The 16,552-nt window shown below is 36.1% G+C and overlaps 1 protein-coding gene across 1 annotated transcript; it reads left to right on the top strand.

Moving 5' to 3' along the window:
- Positions 1-6,594: 6,594 nt before the first annotated feature.
- On the top strand, positions 6,595-15,833 carry LOC21402741 (bet1-like protein At1g29060). Its single transcript, XM_024172175.1, has 4 exons — positions 6,595-6,687; positions 6,778-6,901; positions 15,126-15,182; positions 15,427-15,833. Exons 1-4 carry the CDS (start codon positions 6,665-6,667, stop codon positions 15,583-15,585), a joined length of 363 nt encoding a protein of 120 aa, XP_024027943.1. The 5' UTR covers positions 6,595-6,664; the 3' UTR covers positions 15,586-15,833.
- Positions 15,834-16,552: the final 719 nt, after the last annotated feature.

Below are 16,552 nucleotides of genomic sequence, written 5' to 3'. Positions count from 1 at the left end.
AAAATATGAGCGCTCAGTCATTGGACTACTCTGTGTTATCTAATGGTTTACTGTTTGTAATGATACGAATAGTATTTTTCCGATGGTATGATAATGGAACATAAGATAAATGTAATCGGGAAGGTAAAACGGAACTTGACCTCAAGTCGATTATGGATATCCTATGGGGATGATACACTAATATATTGAGTCATGGACTAGAGCTAATCAGAGCTTTGTAAATACGCTATATAAATCGAGAGTGCAGCTCTAGGCTTTTAGTGGAATAGCGCTAGAGTTTTATAATCATGAGACGGACTTGTTGGTTTACAAGTAGCGTTGTGATTATAGGAGCTTGATTTATATATGTCCATCGGGTCCCTTTGCTAGCTCACATAATTTCCTGTAACGATACGGCGTATTTCCTACACATTGGTAACTTGTGCTATTTCCGTAAAAGATGTTCAAAGTTAATTCATGGGTGATTTATCGAGTGAATTAATTGATAAATTAATTCTAGATAAATTGGTTGAATTATTGTTTTAAGAGTTGTTTAATATAGGAAGACTATTATATGACTGTTTTGATCATGCAATTTCTCTATTGGGTTGTTTGAATCAAAACTGAGGCTCTATGCAAGTTTTCCGTATTGAAAAACTAGGAAAAACAACTTTCGTCAGTGCAGACAGGTCGACCGGTTGGGTAGACCGGTCATAGGTCGACCGGTCCGGTCGACCGGTTAGTGAAGACAGGTTGACCGGTGAGTTATAACGTCTCTGTCACCGGTCGACCGGTTGTAACGTAAAATGCATGATGACATGGCAAAATTGACTCTGGATGCGATTAGAACTTTGGGAAACCTAATTGTTACGAAAGTATGACTTCTTAAACACTATAAATAGCCTATTAAGTCACATTACTCATTAGATCACTTGAGAGACTTTTTTGGAGGCTATTGATAAAAGATTCCTGAGAGGAAAAATTGTTTAATTCTCAAGAACAATTTTTTCTTTGGTTCTCTTGTGATTGGAAGGAGATCAAGAATACCTAGAGGAGATTAAACGACGTGTGCCCACCCGCACACCGATTGTGGAAACGAGAATAGCAAAGAAGACCAGTTGGTTGAGGCTCTTCCGGTTGCTGTTTGGAACGCTTAGATCTGTCAGACGTGCAGTTTCCTGAAATCTCAAAAGGTATGTTTTAGATCTTTAGTATTTATGTTATATAGCATCATGAACATGTTCTTGTTTGGCTTTGACGTTGATTAAAATTTTTAAATTCCGCTGCGCACTCGATGCCATTAATTTTCCAACACACTAAACCTTGCTTATGTAAGTAAGATGACATCAAGTAAGTAATTAGAAATTTAAGTTAGGTAAGATACCGTTACCGACTTTCAGTCGACAATAAGGAAAGATGTGCAGAATACTGTGTTAAATCCACAAGTGGGCCAACACATGTATCTTAAGGTTAAGAAGTGAAAAAGAATTGAAAAACATCAATTCTAGGGTTTTAGAAATAATCGTAACGAAAAAGGGACAAAAAAGGGGTTTGGAAGGCCGAATCGCGTAAATTGGGGTTTTGACTGATTCAATTGGACTGAGTCAAAGTTTGTTGAGCAAGAGTCGACCAAAACATTACCCTCGAAAATTAGTCAAGAATGGTCAAAGTTGACTAAGTTGACCAACTGTCTGAAAAACGGGGATAAAACGCGCATTGGACAGGAAATTAAGTTGAACCAAAATAGGATAATTATTAAATAATCAATGGTTGAGATTTAAAGCAACTTTTTAAATGAAGGGTTGAGATCATGCCACTTGCTTAGTGAGGTGGCCGGCCAAGCTTGTACAAGAAGCCAAGAAATGAGATATTTTGGTCAAATTTTACAAAAAGGTTCCTCAAAAGTGCCAAAATTACATTTTAGTCCTTCTACTTTAATTAAGTCCGGTTTTTAAGAGGTAAAAATATCCCCAAATGTTCATTCTTCATGTCAAGAACCGTGAGAGTCCAGCCAAGAGAGAGAAGAAGAAAAAAAAATTACCGAAAGTGAAGAAAAACAAGTTCTAAGCGGGAATCGATCGAACTATCGATGATTGGTGATTCCGGAGTTTGTTCTTCATTCTTCTAAGGTGAGATTTCAGTTTTCCTCTCATTTTTCTTACCTTGGCCGAATCATTTGGATGTGGTAGAGAGTATGGAGAAACTTTGCTAAGTTGATGATTTAATTTCAATTGATAAAGGAATTGAAAGCTTAGTGATTAAAGGTTGAATTTTGGTTGTTAGATTATGTTTCTAGCAACTTTTGAATATGAGAATCCTTGTGAGAAATTAGATGGAACCCTAGAGTATGGTTTCTAAAGCGATTAAATTGTGTGAGAAAGATTGTTAGCTATGTTTAGAAGATAAAGTAACGGATAAAATGAGCTAAAGTTAGCTCGGGAAATATAGAAAAATAAAGTGAAACTCCACCGAAATTTAGTTTGAGAGTTTCAAGTTAAACCTAGTTTTAGTTCTAGAATTTGAAGCTAAACTTGGTTTTAGTTCTAAATAGAAGTTTTAAACTATTTTCTTAAAAAACACTGCATAACTGTCAAAACAGTTTTGGTGTTAAACGGAAGAGTTCATTAAGAACTTGAAGTATAATCTCAAGAAAATATTTTTGAGTTTGAAACTTGTTTAATGAAAAGTAAGGTTATGGGGAATTGATAAACCTAATCTTTAAATTAGAAACAAGGTTTCATAATCCTTTAAGGTAGAAAAGAGAAAGAAAGCCATAAATAGAGAAGTTAGACTTTCTTACAAGCTTGCTAAAATAGAATAACAAGAGACATCAGTCTCACACTCTTAATGGGTGTTCTTTCTCAGAAATAAGAAAGGAAGAAAATAGGCACTTTGGCGAATAGAAGATTTCACTTCCTAAGAACAGGTAAGTAAGAATCTCGCCTACAGTATAAATAGATTTTAAAATAAACGGTTCACATGAATTATATATGTTTGAGTACATTTAAAGATATGTATGTTATGCTATGTCATATTGCATACACTTAAGTTTGAGGACATTCCATGTTACAGTATGTTATGCTATGTCATATTTCATACACCTTAATAAGTCAAGAAGAACATATAAGAAGAAACTCAGTTAAGTGCCGTACCAGCCTCTGAGAGGGAGGTAACTCAGGCTCCGCAAGGGAGAAAAAAAAATAATGTCCTCTGAGAGGGAGGCATTCAGTTCATTTTATAATCGCAGTGTCGTTGGGGACCTTACAAACCCTCACGTCCTGATGATTGCGCGCCAGTGGTACGAGCACTCGGGCCCATCAGTAAGTAAGATAAGTTCAGATAGTAAAACTATGATAAAACATCATAAGTCAGCATAATCAGTTCATGCATATATAGTCATGTGAACTTACAGTTATTTTGCGAGTAATAGTTCATACTTGCTGAGCGAAAGCTTATTTCAAAGTATTTATACTGTAGGTAAGCAACCTACACATAATGCTTGGTGGACTGATGGCGAGGCAGCGGACAATCGGAGTGGAGGTCGGGGAATGGATACCGCACGCAGTTATTTCTACAATAGTTTAAAGTTTTAAAAGAAAAGATTTTGTTAAATATGTCTATGAGCTTGTGTTTTGGAAGCTTGTAGTAAAATTGTTAAGTTGTGTAAACTAACAGGATTTTGAGAAGCAAAATGTACCTATAGGTAAATTTATGCTTTAGAAAAGGAATTGGTTTTGAAGTATAAACCCTTTGCTATGTTCAAAAGTAGAAACTAGATATATGTCGTTACAGTAATTTAAACAGAATGATATTGCATTCTATATATAAAAAAGAATGAAATAGTTTTTAAGAGAAAGAACTTATGCCCAAAATGCTACAGCATTTGTATAACATTTTATTTAAGTTATAAAGAAAATGCTACATCATTCGTATAGCATTTTATTTAAGTTATAAAGAAAATGCTTCAGCATTCGTATAACATTTTATTTAAGTTATAAAAAGAATACCATAACATTCTTACAATATTTTTTAAAAAATGCTACAGCATTATTCCTATAACATTTTAAAAAGAATGCTACAACATTTAATAACATTTAAAAAAAATCTCTTAGATTTTGGAAGTTTCGGAAGTTATAGGTTAAAAGTTAGTAACAGTGACGACCAAATCAGCAGGGTCGTCACATAAGTGATGGCTGGAAAAAAAGAGGGGGAGAGAGAGAAAAAAAAAAAGAAAACTCTAGTCAGAAATTTTATTTCACCGATTCGAGTTTAGAATTTGAGTTTTGCTACAGTGAAAAGCTCTCAAAATTAGTCCCATATAACTTTTTTACTACAGTAAAAAACTCTCACATAAAGTCACATTTCAACTCGAATTAAAAACTCAAATCAGTGAACTAAACGGACCCTTAGTTTTTTTAGTCTTAAACTTATTTTACCACATGACAGAAAAACTTAATGTTTAAGGAGCCCTAACAAAAATCAATCCACACCTAAAAGTCATGGCAAATTCCCTAAATTTTTCTTAAAGTTATGTTTTGTTAGCAAGTAGACTCTCTTCCATCCAATTTCTTTGTTACCAACATATAGTTCACAAGGCTTTCAAGAGAAGACAACATCATGACCTCTAAATTTACTCAATTAAGTAATATTGTCCAGATAATTGCTAGTTGAGAAGGAATTGGTGAGCACTTAAATATTAAGTGGACCTTACCCAATTGTTACTGTGACCAACTTGTAATTAGGGGTGAAAATACATAAATTATCTTCACTTTTTTTTTTTTATAGAGCATGAAAATTTTCTTAAGAACAATATTTTTATATTAAATGTCAAAGTATAGGTGATTAGCGTTGTTAGTCCTTGAATTTTAAGTATTGTGACATTTAGCTCTTGAACTCTCAATTTTGACAATTGCTTTTTAAACTCTTGTTGTTGTTGTTTTTGTTTTTGTTTTTTTGTAATTTTAATTTGACATTAAAAGTAATAAATAATTTTTAAAAGTTAACGTGGATAGTCACATCTATATAGCACAATAAGTGAAAATGTTACATAAATAGTTAAAGCAAGTGTGAATTGTTCTACTATTCAATAGGTTTACTCAATAGTGAAGATGACATTATAAATGTAACTATCTAAAAAAATTTCAAGTTATCACAGGATGGACGGATATCATTTATGTAAAATTTTTAAAAATTCTTCGTCAATTTTCATGTCAACAACTTAATTTGTCAAAAAAAAAAAAAAAAAACAAAGCAAAAAATCTGAAAAGTAATTTGTCAAAATTAATAAGGATAAATTTTATAAATTTTTCTGAACTTTCTTATTTATGTCAATATGTGCCCTTTAAACTTTTAAATGTACATTTTTTGCCCCTTGAATTATGAAACATTTCCATGTCCCCCCCTAAACTTTCAACTTTTGCCTCTTGAACTTTGAAACATAAGTCTCATTTCGTCAATGTTTTGGACAGAAGTGCTTATGTGTGTATTAATTTTCTGGTTAGGTATTTTATGTTGGGCTTATTCTGTACCCTTCTCTCCAAATATAAAAGCAGGTGCCAATTACACCTTGTATTTACTGGTTAGAGATGGTCGAAGGCAATAAAGAGGAGGAAAAAGATGGAGCAAAAATTTGGTGAAAGAAATGTCAATTAAAGGAAGCAACAGCAACAGGGAAGACTGAAACACTTTTCACATGGAGACTCAAGTTGATTCGAAATGTCCTGTAAGGTGTAAATGTGGTCTTGAATCTGTGATACGGACGGCCAAAACTGATCAAAATAGAATGAGACAGTTCTTTGGATGCTGCCTATACAAGGTAATTTTAGATATATATATATATATATATATATATTTGAAATAGGTTTTCTAGTTAATCGGTTTCTTAATGGAGAGGATGAGATTCGTTTTTTTTGGTCTTTTTATGAAGCTAGTGAAATATTTTTTGTTTTTTAAGCTGATGTGTATATTATTGCAGAGTAAAAAAGAACCTGGCTGTGGATTTGGTAGATGGGTTGACAATGCAGGCAGTTATCAAAAGGCCAAAGAGAGATTTGTAGGGAATGTTGCTGTTCTAGTAGATGAAGAAATTACTCAAATCAATATTGACGGAATGAGAATGAGGGGGCAAACATCTAGACGTTTCATAATTTAGGGGGCAAAAAAACGTTTCATAGATGGAGACTTTTCATAATTTAATGGGTAAAATTTAGAAGACATATTGACACAAATAATAAAATTAAAGAGACTTTATAAAATTTATTCAATTAATAATTCATTTTGTCTCGGCACTTGTATTTATCTTCGCGCTTCATCCGTCTTCACTGGTAAATCTAGTTAATGTTCAAGATCAAATTTTCTATGGCTCGTTTATTTACTGTATTTAAACCTATTATTTTAATTTTACTATAATATTTTTTTTCACAAAAAATTTAAAATTTAAAAATTAAAATAAAAAATTATTAATTTAAATGTATAAATTAAACGGACTGTTAATAATTAGTCGTGATTTGAGATTATTATTAAGTATGTAATTTATAAATTTTGGTATGAAATTTCTCCTAGAAAAATATATATAAAAAAAAGAACAAAACACGCGCACACGAATATGTGCTGGCGGTTAAACCGGGCGTTTCCTCTCGACTGCCATTTTCCATCTTCGGCTTTTTAGTCCTGAGGTTTGCCTTCCATGGCAAACCCTTACAGATCAAGGTACTTACAGCCCTAATTCTTACTATTTCTGAATTATACATCTCTTGGCCATCTCATTTTCTTTTGATTTGTTTGTTTAATGTTCTGCAGGGAAGGTCTCAGCGCAAGGCCGGTGGGTTCTTCTGATGAGGTTCAATTGAGGATTGATCCGTTACACGGTGATCTTGACGAAGAAATTTCTGGTCTCCATTCTCAAGTTAGACGCCTTAAAGCGGTACGTTTTGGATTCTTTTTGCTGTTTTCATTTCTTTTCTTTTGAAAAATTATTGGGGAAGTGGGAATTCTAGGGTTAAGTGCAATTCTTTTGGATTGGAAAGGGAAAATTTTGGATATTTTCTTGATGGGTTTTTATGGAATGATGTTACTAGTATTTTGTTGGAATGTATTGGGAGATATTAAGATTGGGAATTTAGCTGAACTATGATAAAAAGATGTGCTGTTCTATTAAGTTGAAAGGGTACTGTGTCTATGATAAATTAGCTACAACGGAAAGTTGTTCTTGTTCTATTTATCACATTCCATTACGCTGTAACACAAACCGCAATGCAAGGGAAGTAGTTTAAGCACATGATAGTATTATACGTTCACGAGTTACAAAATGCGAGATCTTACAAACTTGGTACCTGACTTTTGAAAAATCATTCTGTGGATTTTAAGCTTTCATAATCTCTTACTCCTTTAGTAATTTTATTCAAGCTGGTTATGTTCCTTTTGCCCCCAAAAAGTTGAGAATGCAAGCATGACAAGATAGGGCGACACAGACACATAAGCCATCCCTCGCAACATGGCCGTGACTGTTTTCATTGTTTTTTGACATTTCTGATTTCTCCATTCAAATTTCTACCACTTAAACACATGTTTAGAAAATTCTTCTCATAGTACCTCATCCAATGCATGAAGTTAAGGTAGAAACATAGATGAACATGTAGTAAGAATCAAATATTAGCATAATTATGGTTTTTTTTCAATGAACTCAGGCAGAGATGGGAAAATTTTATTCTTATTAATGAAACTTAACCGGCATAAAGTATGTAATGCAGGGCACTGGTTTGGAGTTTACTTATTATTAGCTGGCAGTGACTGGGGTTGTAAAAGGAAGGAGAAAGGTGGTGGGTGGATGCCTAAGAACATTCGTCTAGCGGCACCAGGGGGTTTTGCTGGTATGGGGCTTTTGGTCAAAGGTTGCAGGCTCGATCCCACTGCCTTGTAATAAGAAAAAGGTGGTGGGTGGATGAAATTATGTGCATGATCAGTGTAAGGAAATATAGTTGGGAAGGGGGATGCGGTTAGAGAAGATTCCACATTTCTGTGGGCTTCATTTCATCCTAATGGAAGGCCTATAAATTGGTAGGGGCAGTTTCTTCAATGAGTACTTTTGCAGAACAAATTTGCTAGGATTTAAGTTATTGGGTGAGAAAAGGTGAGCTCTTCTTAGAATAAAAATATAACTGATATGATCCGTGTTCATAATCTTTTTCCAAATTCAAGTTATGTAATGATTCTTTGTTTTATAGGGGTACTCTGCAGCCCACTATTAGTTGCCTGGCAAATGCGGTGCAAAGATTCTTTGTTGCCATGTAATTTCTTGTTTCTATTTCTTTCAATTGTTGAGACAAGTGTGAGGAATGGCTGAGGAAGCACAACTTTAGTGGTGTCATTGAAGAGAACATCTTAAAAAACACGGTCATATAAGAAACTATTTTTGAGTAATTTGTCAGAATTAATAGGCCAGGATTGGTGTGTGAAGATTTTCAAAGGTAGAAAGTGAAGAAGAAATCGGACATGAGAGGAAGAGCAAAAAACTGCTTTGAATATTTTCTTATTTCTTACTTTTCTCTGTACAGCAGCACCCTATATACAGGGTTAGGACTTAGACAACATTCCTCCCATAATCTCGACAATAAAAGGAAATAACTACTACGAAAGGAAAAACTAGAAAATCAAACAACTAAGAAATCAGCTTAGGAAATCAGGAAACTAGGACTAATTTCCCAAATCCATATTTATGGTATGTACAGGTTGGCAAATCAATTAGCCAACTATTCCCTAATTACCAAGAGCTAAAAATACACTAAGAAATTCTACACTCGCCCTCAAGCTGGGTGATAGATATCAATCATTCCCAGCTTGCATCTTAGCTCTTCAAATGTAGTTCGAGGTAATGCTTTGGTAAGGATATCTGCTGTTTGTTGACGGGTTGATGTATATAGGAGATCCACAATCTTCCCATCCACTTTTTCTTTGATGAAATGACGATTAATCTCCACGTGTTTGGTTCTGTCATGATGAATTGGATCTTTGACAATTCTTGTGGCAACTTGATTATCACAGTACATGTTGATGGCTTCAGTGGTTGTGAATCTTAATTCATTGAGTAGTCTTCTTAACCACATTCCTTTATAAATTCCATGAGCCATGGCTCTGAATTCAGCTTATGCACTGTTTCGAGCGACAACAGACTGTTTCTTATTTCGCCAAGTCACGAGATTTCCCCACATGAATGTACAGTACCCAGTGGTAGACCTATGATCCACTATAGAACCTGCCCGGTCAGCATCTGCAAAAACTTCAATCTTCCTGTTAGGATTTTTCTTGAAGTACAATCCTTTTCCTGGTGTCGTCTTGAGATACATGAGTATTCGATAGACAGCTTCCATGTGTTCTTCAGTGGGAATGTTCATGAATTGACTTACAACGCTCACTGAAAAACCAATATCTGGTCTAGTGTGGGATAAATAAATGAGTTTTCCCACTAGTCTCTGATATCGGCCTTTGTCCACCGGTGCACTATCTTCCTTGATCCCGAGCTTTACTGTGGAGTCCATGGGAGTCTCCGCCGGTTTACATCCCATCATCCTAGTTTCCTTGAGCAGATCAAGAACATACTTCCTTTGAGACACCAAAATGCCTTTCTTTGCCCTGGCTACTTCCATTCCTAGGAAATATTTGAGATTTCCTAGGTCTTTGATTTCAAGTTCCTTGGCTAGGAATTTCTTGAGTTTCTCCATTTCAACTGTGGAATTGCCTGACAGAATAATATCATCTACACACACAATTAGAATGACTATTTTACTAGTGGGGAACTGCTTGACAAAGAGAGTATGATTTGCTTGACATTGAGTGTACCCATTCTCCTTTAGAACTTTGGAAAACTTGTCGAACTAGGCACGAGCGGACTACTTCAACCCATATAGGGATTTCTTTAGTTTGCAGACTCTATTGGATGCAGTAGGAGATTCAATCCCAGGAGGAATGTCCATATAGGCTTCTTCTTTGAGATCACCGTTGAGAAATGCATTCTTGACATCTAATTGGTGGAGAGGCCAATCCAAGTTGGTTGCCAGAGACAGAAGAACACGAATTGTGTTGAGCTTCACAACAGGTGCAAAGGTTTCCTGATCGTCAATTCCATAAGTTTGAGTGAATCCCATGGTCACAAGTTGGGCTTTAAATCTTTCCACACTTCCATATGCTTTGTACTTGACTGTAAATATCCACTTTCACCCAACCGTCCGTTTTCTTGGTGGTAGTTCTGTGAGTTCCCATGTCCTGTTTTCCTCTAAAGCGTTGATTTCTTCAAGGATAGCTGCCTTCCATTCAGGTACTTGAATAGCTTAATGAACAGAGTTGGGTACCTGTATCTGATAAAGGTTGCTGATGAAAGCCTTATAACTCGGTGAGAGATGTTTGTAAGAAACAAAGTTGCAGATAGGGTGATTTGTGCAAGACCTTACACCCTTCCTCAAAGCAATTGGTAAATCCAAGTCATTAGAAGGCACGTTAGGAAGCAGTTTAGTAATAAGAGGTTCAGAGATATTTGGCGGCTCAGTAATGGGAGATTCAGAGGTGTTACCTTGATCATTGTTGAGGTGACCTGTACCCGGGTTGGACTCATGGACTGGCTCATGATATGCTCGGTTCTCCATTCCCTTTTGAGTTCTTCCCCTCCTAGAGTAAACACGAAGATCACTGTTTGGGACATGAGAATCATTTAGAGTACCAGTCTGAGTTTGTGTTTGAGACATTGATTCACACTCGAGAATTTGAGGAGGAATTACTGGAGATGGTGTTTGAGATGTTGACTGACTCTCGGGAATTTGAGGAGGAATTTGAGATTCGGATGAAGAGAATGATTGAGTGGGAATACTATCCCAAAGTTGATATTCATTTATGATCTACCCCTAAATGACAGCTTTGGGATAATATGGAGATTGTTCAAAAAAGGTGACATCCATAGTATTGTAGAAGCGCCTTGTAATAGGGGAAAAACATTTATATCCTTTTTGATTGGGTGAATATCCTAAGAATATACATTTGATGGCTCTGGGATCAAGTTTGCCTCTGTGATACACATGGACATATGCACAACACCCAAATATTTTAAAAGGAATGCTTGATACAATTCTGCAATGTGGATATGACTCAAGAAGAGTGGCGATAGGTGTTTTGAAATTTAGAACACGAGAGGGCATCCTATTGATAAGATAGGTAGCAGTAAGAACAGCTTCCCTCCAAAATTGTTTGGGAACATGAGTTGTGAACATGAGAGATCTAGCTACCTCGAGAAGATGAGACAATGCTAGGGCATCCTATTGAGTTTTGTTGAGGGGTGTCAACACAAGAACTTAGGTGGACAATCCCATGACTTGACAGATAATCACCGAGAATTGAAGCAAAATATTCCCTAGCATTGTCAGTTTTTAGAACTTGGATTTTCGTTTGAAATTGAGTTTGAATCATGACATTGAAATTTTTAAATATCTGACCAGCTTCAGATTTTTCTTTCATAAGGAATAGCCAAGTGATTCGAGTATGATCATCGACAAATGAAATAAACCATCGTGTCCCTGTTATAGTTTTTATTCTAGATGGTCCCCAAATATCTGAGTGAATTAGTGAGAAAGGATGTGACTTTTTTATATAGAAGATGTGGATATGAATTTCTAACATGCTTAGAGAATTGACATACTTCACAATGAAAGAACTATGAACTTTTATTTTTGAATAATGAAGGGAAAAGTTTTTTCAAGTACAAGAAATTTGAATGTCCTAGGCGATAGTGATTTAACATAATCTCACCATCATTATTGGATTTAAGGCTCAACAAAGCTTTATCCTTACAAAGAATTTCTGACACAGCTTGGAGGACTTGCTTCTCTGGAGATTCTTCACTCTTGAGGAGATAGAGTCGCGAGCATTCTCTAGCACTGCCAATCATCTTTCCCGAATCCAAGTCTTGAAATTCACACAAATTGTGATCAAATTTAGCCACACAATTTTCATCACGGGTGAGTTTAGCAACTGATAAGAGATTGCAATCAAGAGTTGGAACAAGAAAGGACATATTTAAGGGTAAGAAAATCAGATATTTTTGCTTAACCAATCCCCTTTACTTTAGACATAGAACCATCATCAATTCTAACCGAGTGTCCTTCTTGGCAGGTTATGAGATTCATGAGAAGAGAGGCATCACCCGTCATGTGGTTTGAAGCACTTGAATCAACAATCCATGGTTTTGTAACCTACTTTACAGTAAGCGCTTTGATGGGGTTACCTGATTGAGTCAGAGTTGCGGTTGATGTTGAAGTGGACAAGGATTGTTTGAACATCTTCAGGAGGAGTTCAATATGCTCTTTGCTAAACAGAGCAGGTTCGGCTAAAGTAGGTCCATTTGCTATAGACGCAGCATTTCCAAGGCTTTCTTTGTTGGTGTGCCGTGCTGTGGATGGCTTCCAATCAGTTGGCTTGCCATGAATTTTCCAACAAGTTTCCCTTGTGTGACCAGTTTTATGACAATGATCACACCAAGGTCTTCCTCTTCGGTTCCGATTGTCATCAGTGTTGTGTCCTCGAACAGCAAGGGCTGAACCTTCTCTTGTTGCTGGAAGGCTTGATTGAGGACCCATCATTATCTTTTTCCAACTCTCCTCTCTTCGGATTTTGAAGAAAGCTTCACGGATACTTGGTAGAGGCTTTGTTCCGAGAATTCTTCCCCGCACTTTATTGAGATCTTTGTTGAGGCTCATAAAAAATGTGAAGACTCGTTTCTTCTTGACAATTTGTTTGTACACCATTCATAAACCTCGAAGAGCTCTAGTTGCTGCCAATACCGTGTAAGAGAATTAAAGTATTTGGTAACGGAAGACTCACCTTGGCGAAGATCATGAAGAATACTTTCAGCCTCATAATTCAGATGTATACACAGAACTGGAATATGTTTCTCTGGCAGCATCCCATATTCCTTTGGTAGTGTCATAGAGGAGAAAATTTTCTCCAATCTCGTTCACCATGGAATTTATCAGCCATGACATCACCATATTGTTCTCGAACTTCCAAGTTCGGTATTTTGCGTCATCCTTGCTTGGTGTTGCTGCAACTCCGGTGAGATAGTCGTCTTTCATCTTCCCGCATACGAACATCATGACGGATTGGGACCACTGAAGGTAATTGTGCCCATTTAATTTATGGTTGGTGATGGGCAGATTATTGGTCTCGGTTCCTCCATTGGAGCCTGTCATTGCAGGTTTAGAATTGGAGATAACTTCGGACGAGGAGCTTGGTTTTTCTGTGTTCATGCCGTACTTTGTCACGTGGGGATTTAGATATCAGTAATGCTTTGATACCATGAAGATTTTTAGAGGTATAAAGTGAAGAAGAAATCGGACTTAAGAGGAAGAGCAAAAAACTGCTCTGAATATTTTCTTATTTCTTACTTTTCGCTGTACAGCAGCACCCTATATATAGGGTTAGGACTTAGACAACATTCCTCCTATAATCTAGACAAGGAAATAACTACTACAAAAGGAAAAACTAGAAAATCAGACAACTAAGAAATAGCCTAGGAAATCAATCACCTAATTTCCCAAATCCATATTTATGGTGTGTACAGGTTGGCAAATCAATTAGCCAACTATTCCCTAATGACCGAGAGCTAAACATACACTAAGAAATTCTACAGTGTATACCCAATATAAATTCTTAGTGCAAAAGGGCATACATAATATGATTCCATTCATTTCTTGACGCATTTTCCAAAAATTTGCATGACAATCGTCATGCCCCATTTTCTGTTTTTCTGTTTTCGTTGATTTCAAAAAATGTAGACAGATTTTATGATTAATTTTTCCACCTTTTTACTTTATGTACCTTTCAATACGGATATATAGCTGTGTTTGCCCCTTCGCTTTATTACTTCCCAAACTTTTTAGTCTCCTTAACTTTGCTCTTATGGATCCCCCGGTTAATTTGACCTGTTCTTGTTCCATGTTTATTGGGAAACATTCTCTACCTAATCAGCTCTCTTTTGATTATAATTTTTATTTTATGCTGTTTATCTTGAAATCCTCCTATCTATTTCGTGATGGACACTCCAAATCACTTCAATTGGGGGAGCATCTTTGCCATTAGGATCAGTTCTGGTGGTGATGATGTCTGCCTTAATTTCTAGATGTAGGTTTCATCCTTTTCATAGAGAATATAGGGGCAAATATATATATATAGGGGCATATATATATATATATATATATATAGAAGAAAAATCTAGGAGCACCTTAACTGTTGATAAGGCTGGGCAGCTTAATTAAACAAGTAGTACAGATTAATTAAGGCAGTGATTTTTATCATAACCAGTCAAGATTACTTTATGCCTCCTATAGGAAAACATGCGGTTCGGCCCATGTGATTGATAGGAAATCTGTAAAAATTGTATTCTTAGAATTAGGGGGTTGCTTTTAAGGAATCCCTCAAATCACTCAGTCATAGGATTTGATTTCGGCCTAATTAGTTTCTTTTTTTTTCTTTTTTCTTTTTTCCTGATAGAAATTGTATATAATCCTCGGCTTGTATCATTCGAGATATGAGAAATACACAAATCTCTATTTGCCACACCTCCCACAATGCATATAGTAATTTTGGAAGCATGACCTTGTGCTGCAAAAGGCAAAATATGGTGTTTCCTTTTTATTTTTTTATTTTTACATATATGTATTTATATAAAATTGGCCATACACCGTAAAAGAGCGTTTTTCTGTTGCTATAAGCTAAACAGTTTCACAGTGGCTTTTTGAGAAAAGTAAAATGGGGTTTCGAGGCCTCGTTCACTTCGCGGATTCGAGTTTTTAATTCGAGCTGAGATGTGACATTTTCTGAGAGCTTTTCACTGTAGCAGAAAAAAATTAGATCTGACATTTTCTGAGAGTTTTTTACTGTAGAAACTTAAAACTGAAAACTCGAATCGGTGAAATGAACGAGGCCGAAAAGTCTATTTTCATGTGAAGTTTGGTAAATGACCTTTGCATGTCTCTTAAGTGGGTGGATTCATTAAATTGGTGCCTAATATCTTTGTTGTCGATGAAGAAAGGCATGCATTATAAACATAATTAAATTTCTATAACTCATTCTTGACTCTAATGTTCTCTAATTTTAGTATCTATCTATAGGTGGCTCAAGAGATTGAAACAGAAACAAAAGCTCAGAATGATCTGATCTCAGATCTGGTAAGAATTATGCTCTTTTGGTAGGTTTCTTTTCTCTGGCAGGGGAGCTTTACTGATTGTCATAATATGAAATGGCAATTGAACTCTTCATTCTTGCAACAATTCTACGTTGTGATAGAACTAGTAACCAAAACAGGAAAATTTGTTGAAGAAAGCTCTTTGTAACTTATTCAATATCTGCCCCTCTAGTGAAGAAAGAGCAACCCAGATTGTAACAACTTGCTTCTTCTGGTGCTTATAACAGCAAATAACCTTGAGTCAAGCTGGAGCAGGGGTGAAGAATGGCATGAAGAGGTTGAACAGGACTATCCAGCAGAGCTCAAATCATATTGTCCACGTGATTGTTTTCGGACTAGTTTTCTTCACATTTGTCTACTTGTGGTCCAAGCTTTCTAGAAAATGAGATTAACCACGGTTTCAGCGATATAACATGTGACGGATTGTTTTTGTATTGATATTTTTCCCTTTACCTACTTTGTGGTCCAGGCCTCTTTGATGGAGACCAGCTAATGTGTAGAGTAGACATATCTGTAAACAGACTAGAATATTTAGGTACGCAACTGCATAGTTGCATACTAGAATACTTGGCATAGATTGTAAGTTTCTTATTTTGGAGAATGTTATTCTTTTATTGTTTTGTCGCCCTACAAATACAATGCCAGCTTGTTTATCACATCACAAGAGAACATGCGTGCCTTGTGGTTTTAGACATGATGTTTCAGCAGAAAAAGGAGATGAAAAACTTGAATGTTGCATCACGGAGTTAATACTCATTGTGCTTGTTTGGAAGCATTTTTAAAAACGTTTTCATGTTTCTCAATGACCAAAAACTGAAAATGCTCCGAGATACGCGTTTGACACTGCATTTTCTGAAAAACAAAATTGAAAACGTTTTCTAGTTGTTTCCAAAAAAATCAGCAGAAAGGAAAATGATCTATAATCGTTTTCTTTTTTCATTTTTATTTTCTCTCATCTCAGTCTTTTTGAAACAACTCTCCGCACTTTTCAAAAACAACTCTCTCTCTCTCTCTCTCTCTCTCTCTCTCTCTTTCCTCCTTGTACTTTCTCATATCTCGCTCTCTCTCTCCCTCTTCATGCATGTGAAGTGTGAACGTTAGTCTCCCCTGAAGGAGATTATGAGCTGCCTCTCTCTCTCTCTCTCTCTCTCTCGTTCCTCCTTGTACTTTCTCAGATCTCACTTGCTCTATCTCCCTCTTCATGCCTGTGAAGTGTGAACATTAGTCTCCCCCTGAAGGAGATCATGAGCTGCAACCACGAAGGAGATCATGAGCCGCTGCTTCCGGGGATCGCAAGTTGGGGATCGTCTTCTGCAAATGGCGTGGTCCCACCCATCACTAGACTTCGCAAAA

This window comes from Morus notabilis, unplaced genomic scaffold, assembly GCF_000414095.1.
Source record: "Morus notabilis unplaced genomic scaffold, ASM41409v2 Scaffold62, whole genome shotgun sequence".
Classification (NCBI taxonomy): domain Eukaryota; kingdom Viridiplantae; phylum Streptophyta; class Magnoliopsida; order Rosales; family Moraceae; genus Morus; species Morus notabilis.
Note: the sequence above shows the minus strand (reverse complement) of the source record. Positions and strands in the feature narration are given on the sequence as shown.

Excerpts from the sequence above, each read along its gene's own strand:
- LOC21402741 (XM_024172175.1), top strand. The coding sequence starts at position 6,665 with ATGGCAAACCCTTACAGATCAAG. Across the intron at positions 6,902-15,125 it reads AAGTTAGACGCCTTAAAGCG|GTGGCTCAAGAGATTGAAAC; the intron begins GTACGTTTTGGA and ends ATCTATCTATAG. Across the intron at positions 15,183-15,426 it reads ATGATCTGATCTCAGATCTG|CAAATAACCTTGAGTCAAGC; the intron begins GTAAGAATTATG and ends TGCTTATAACAG.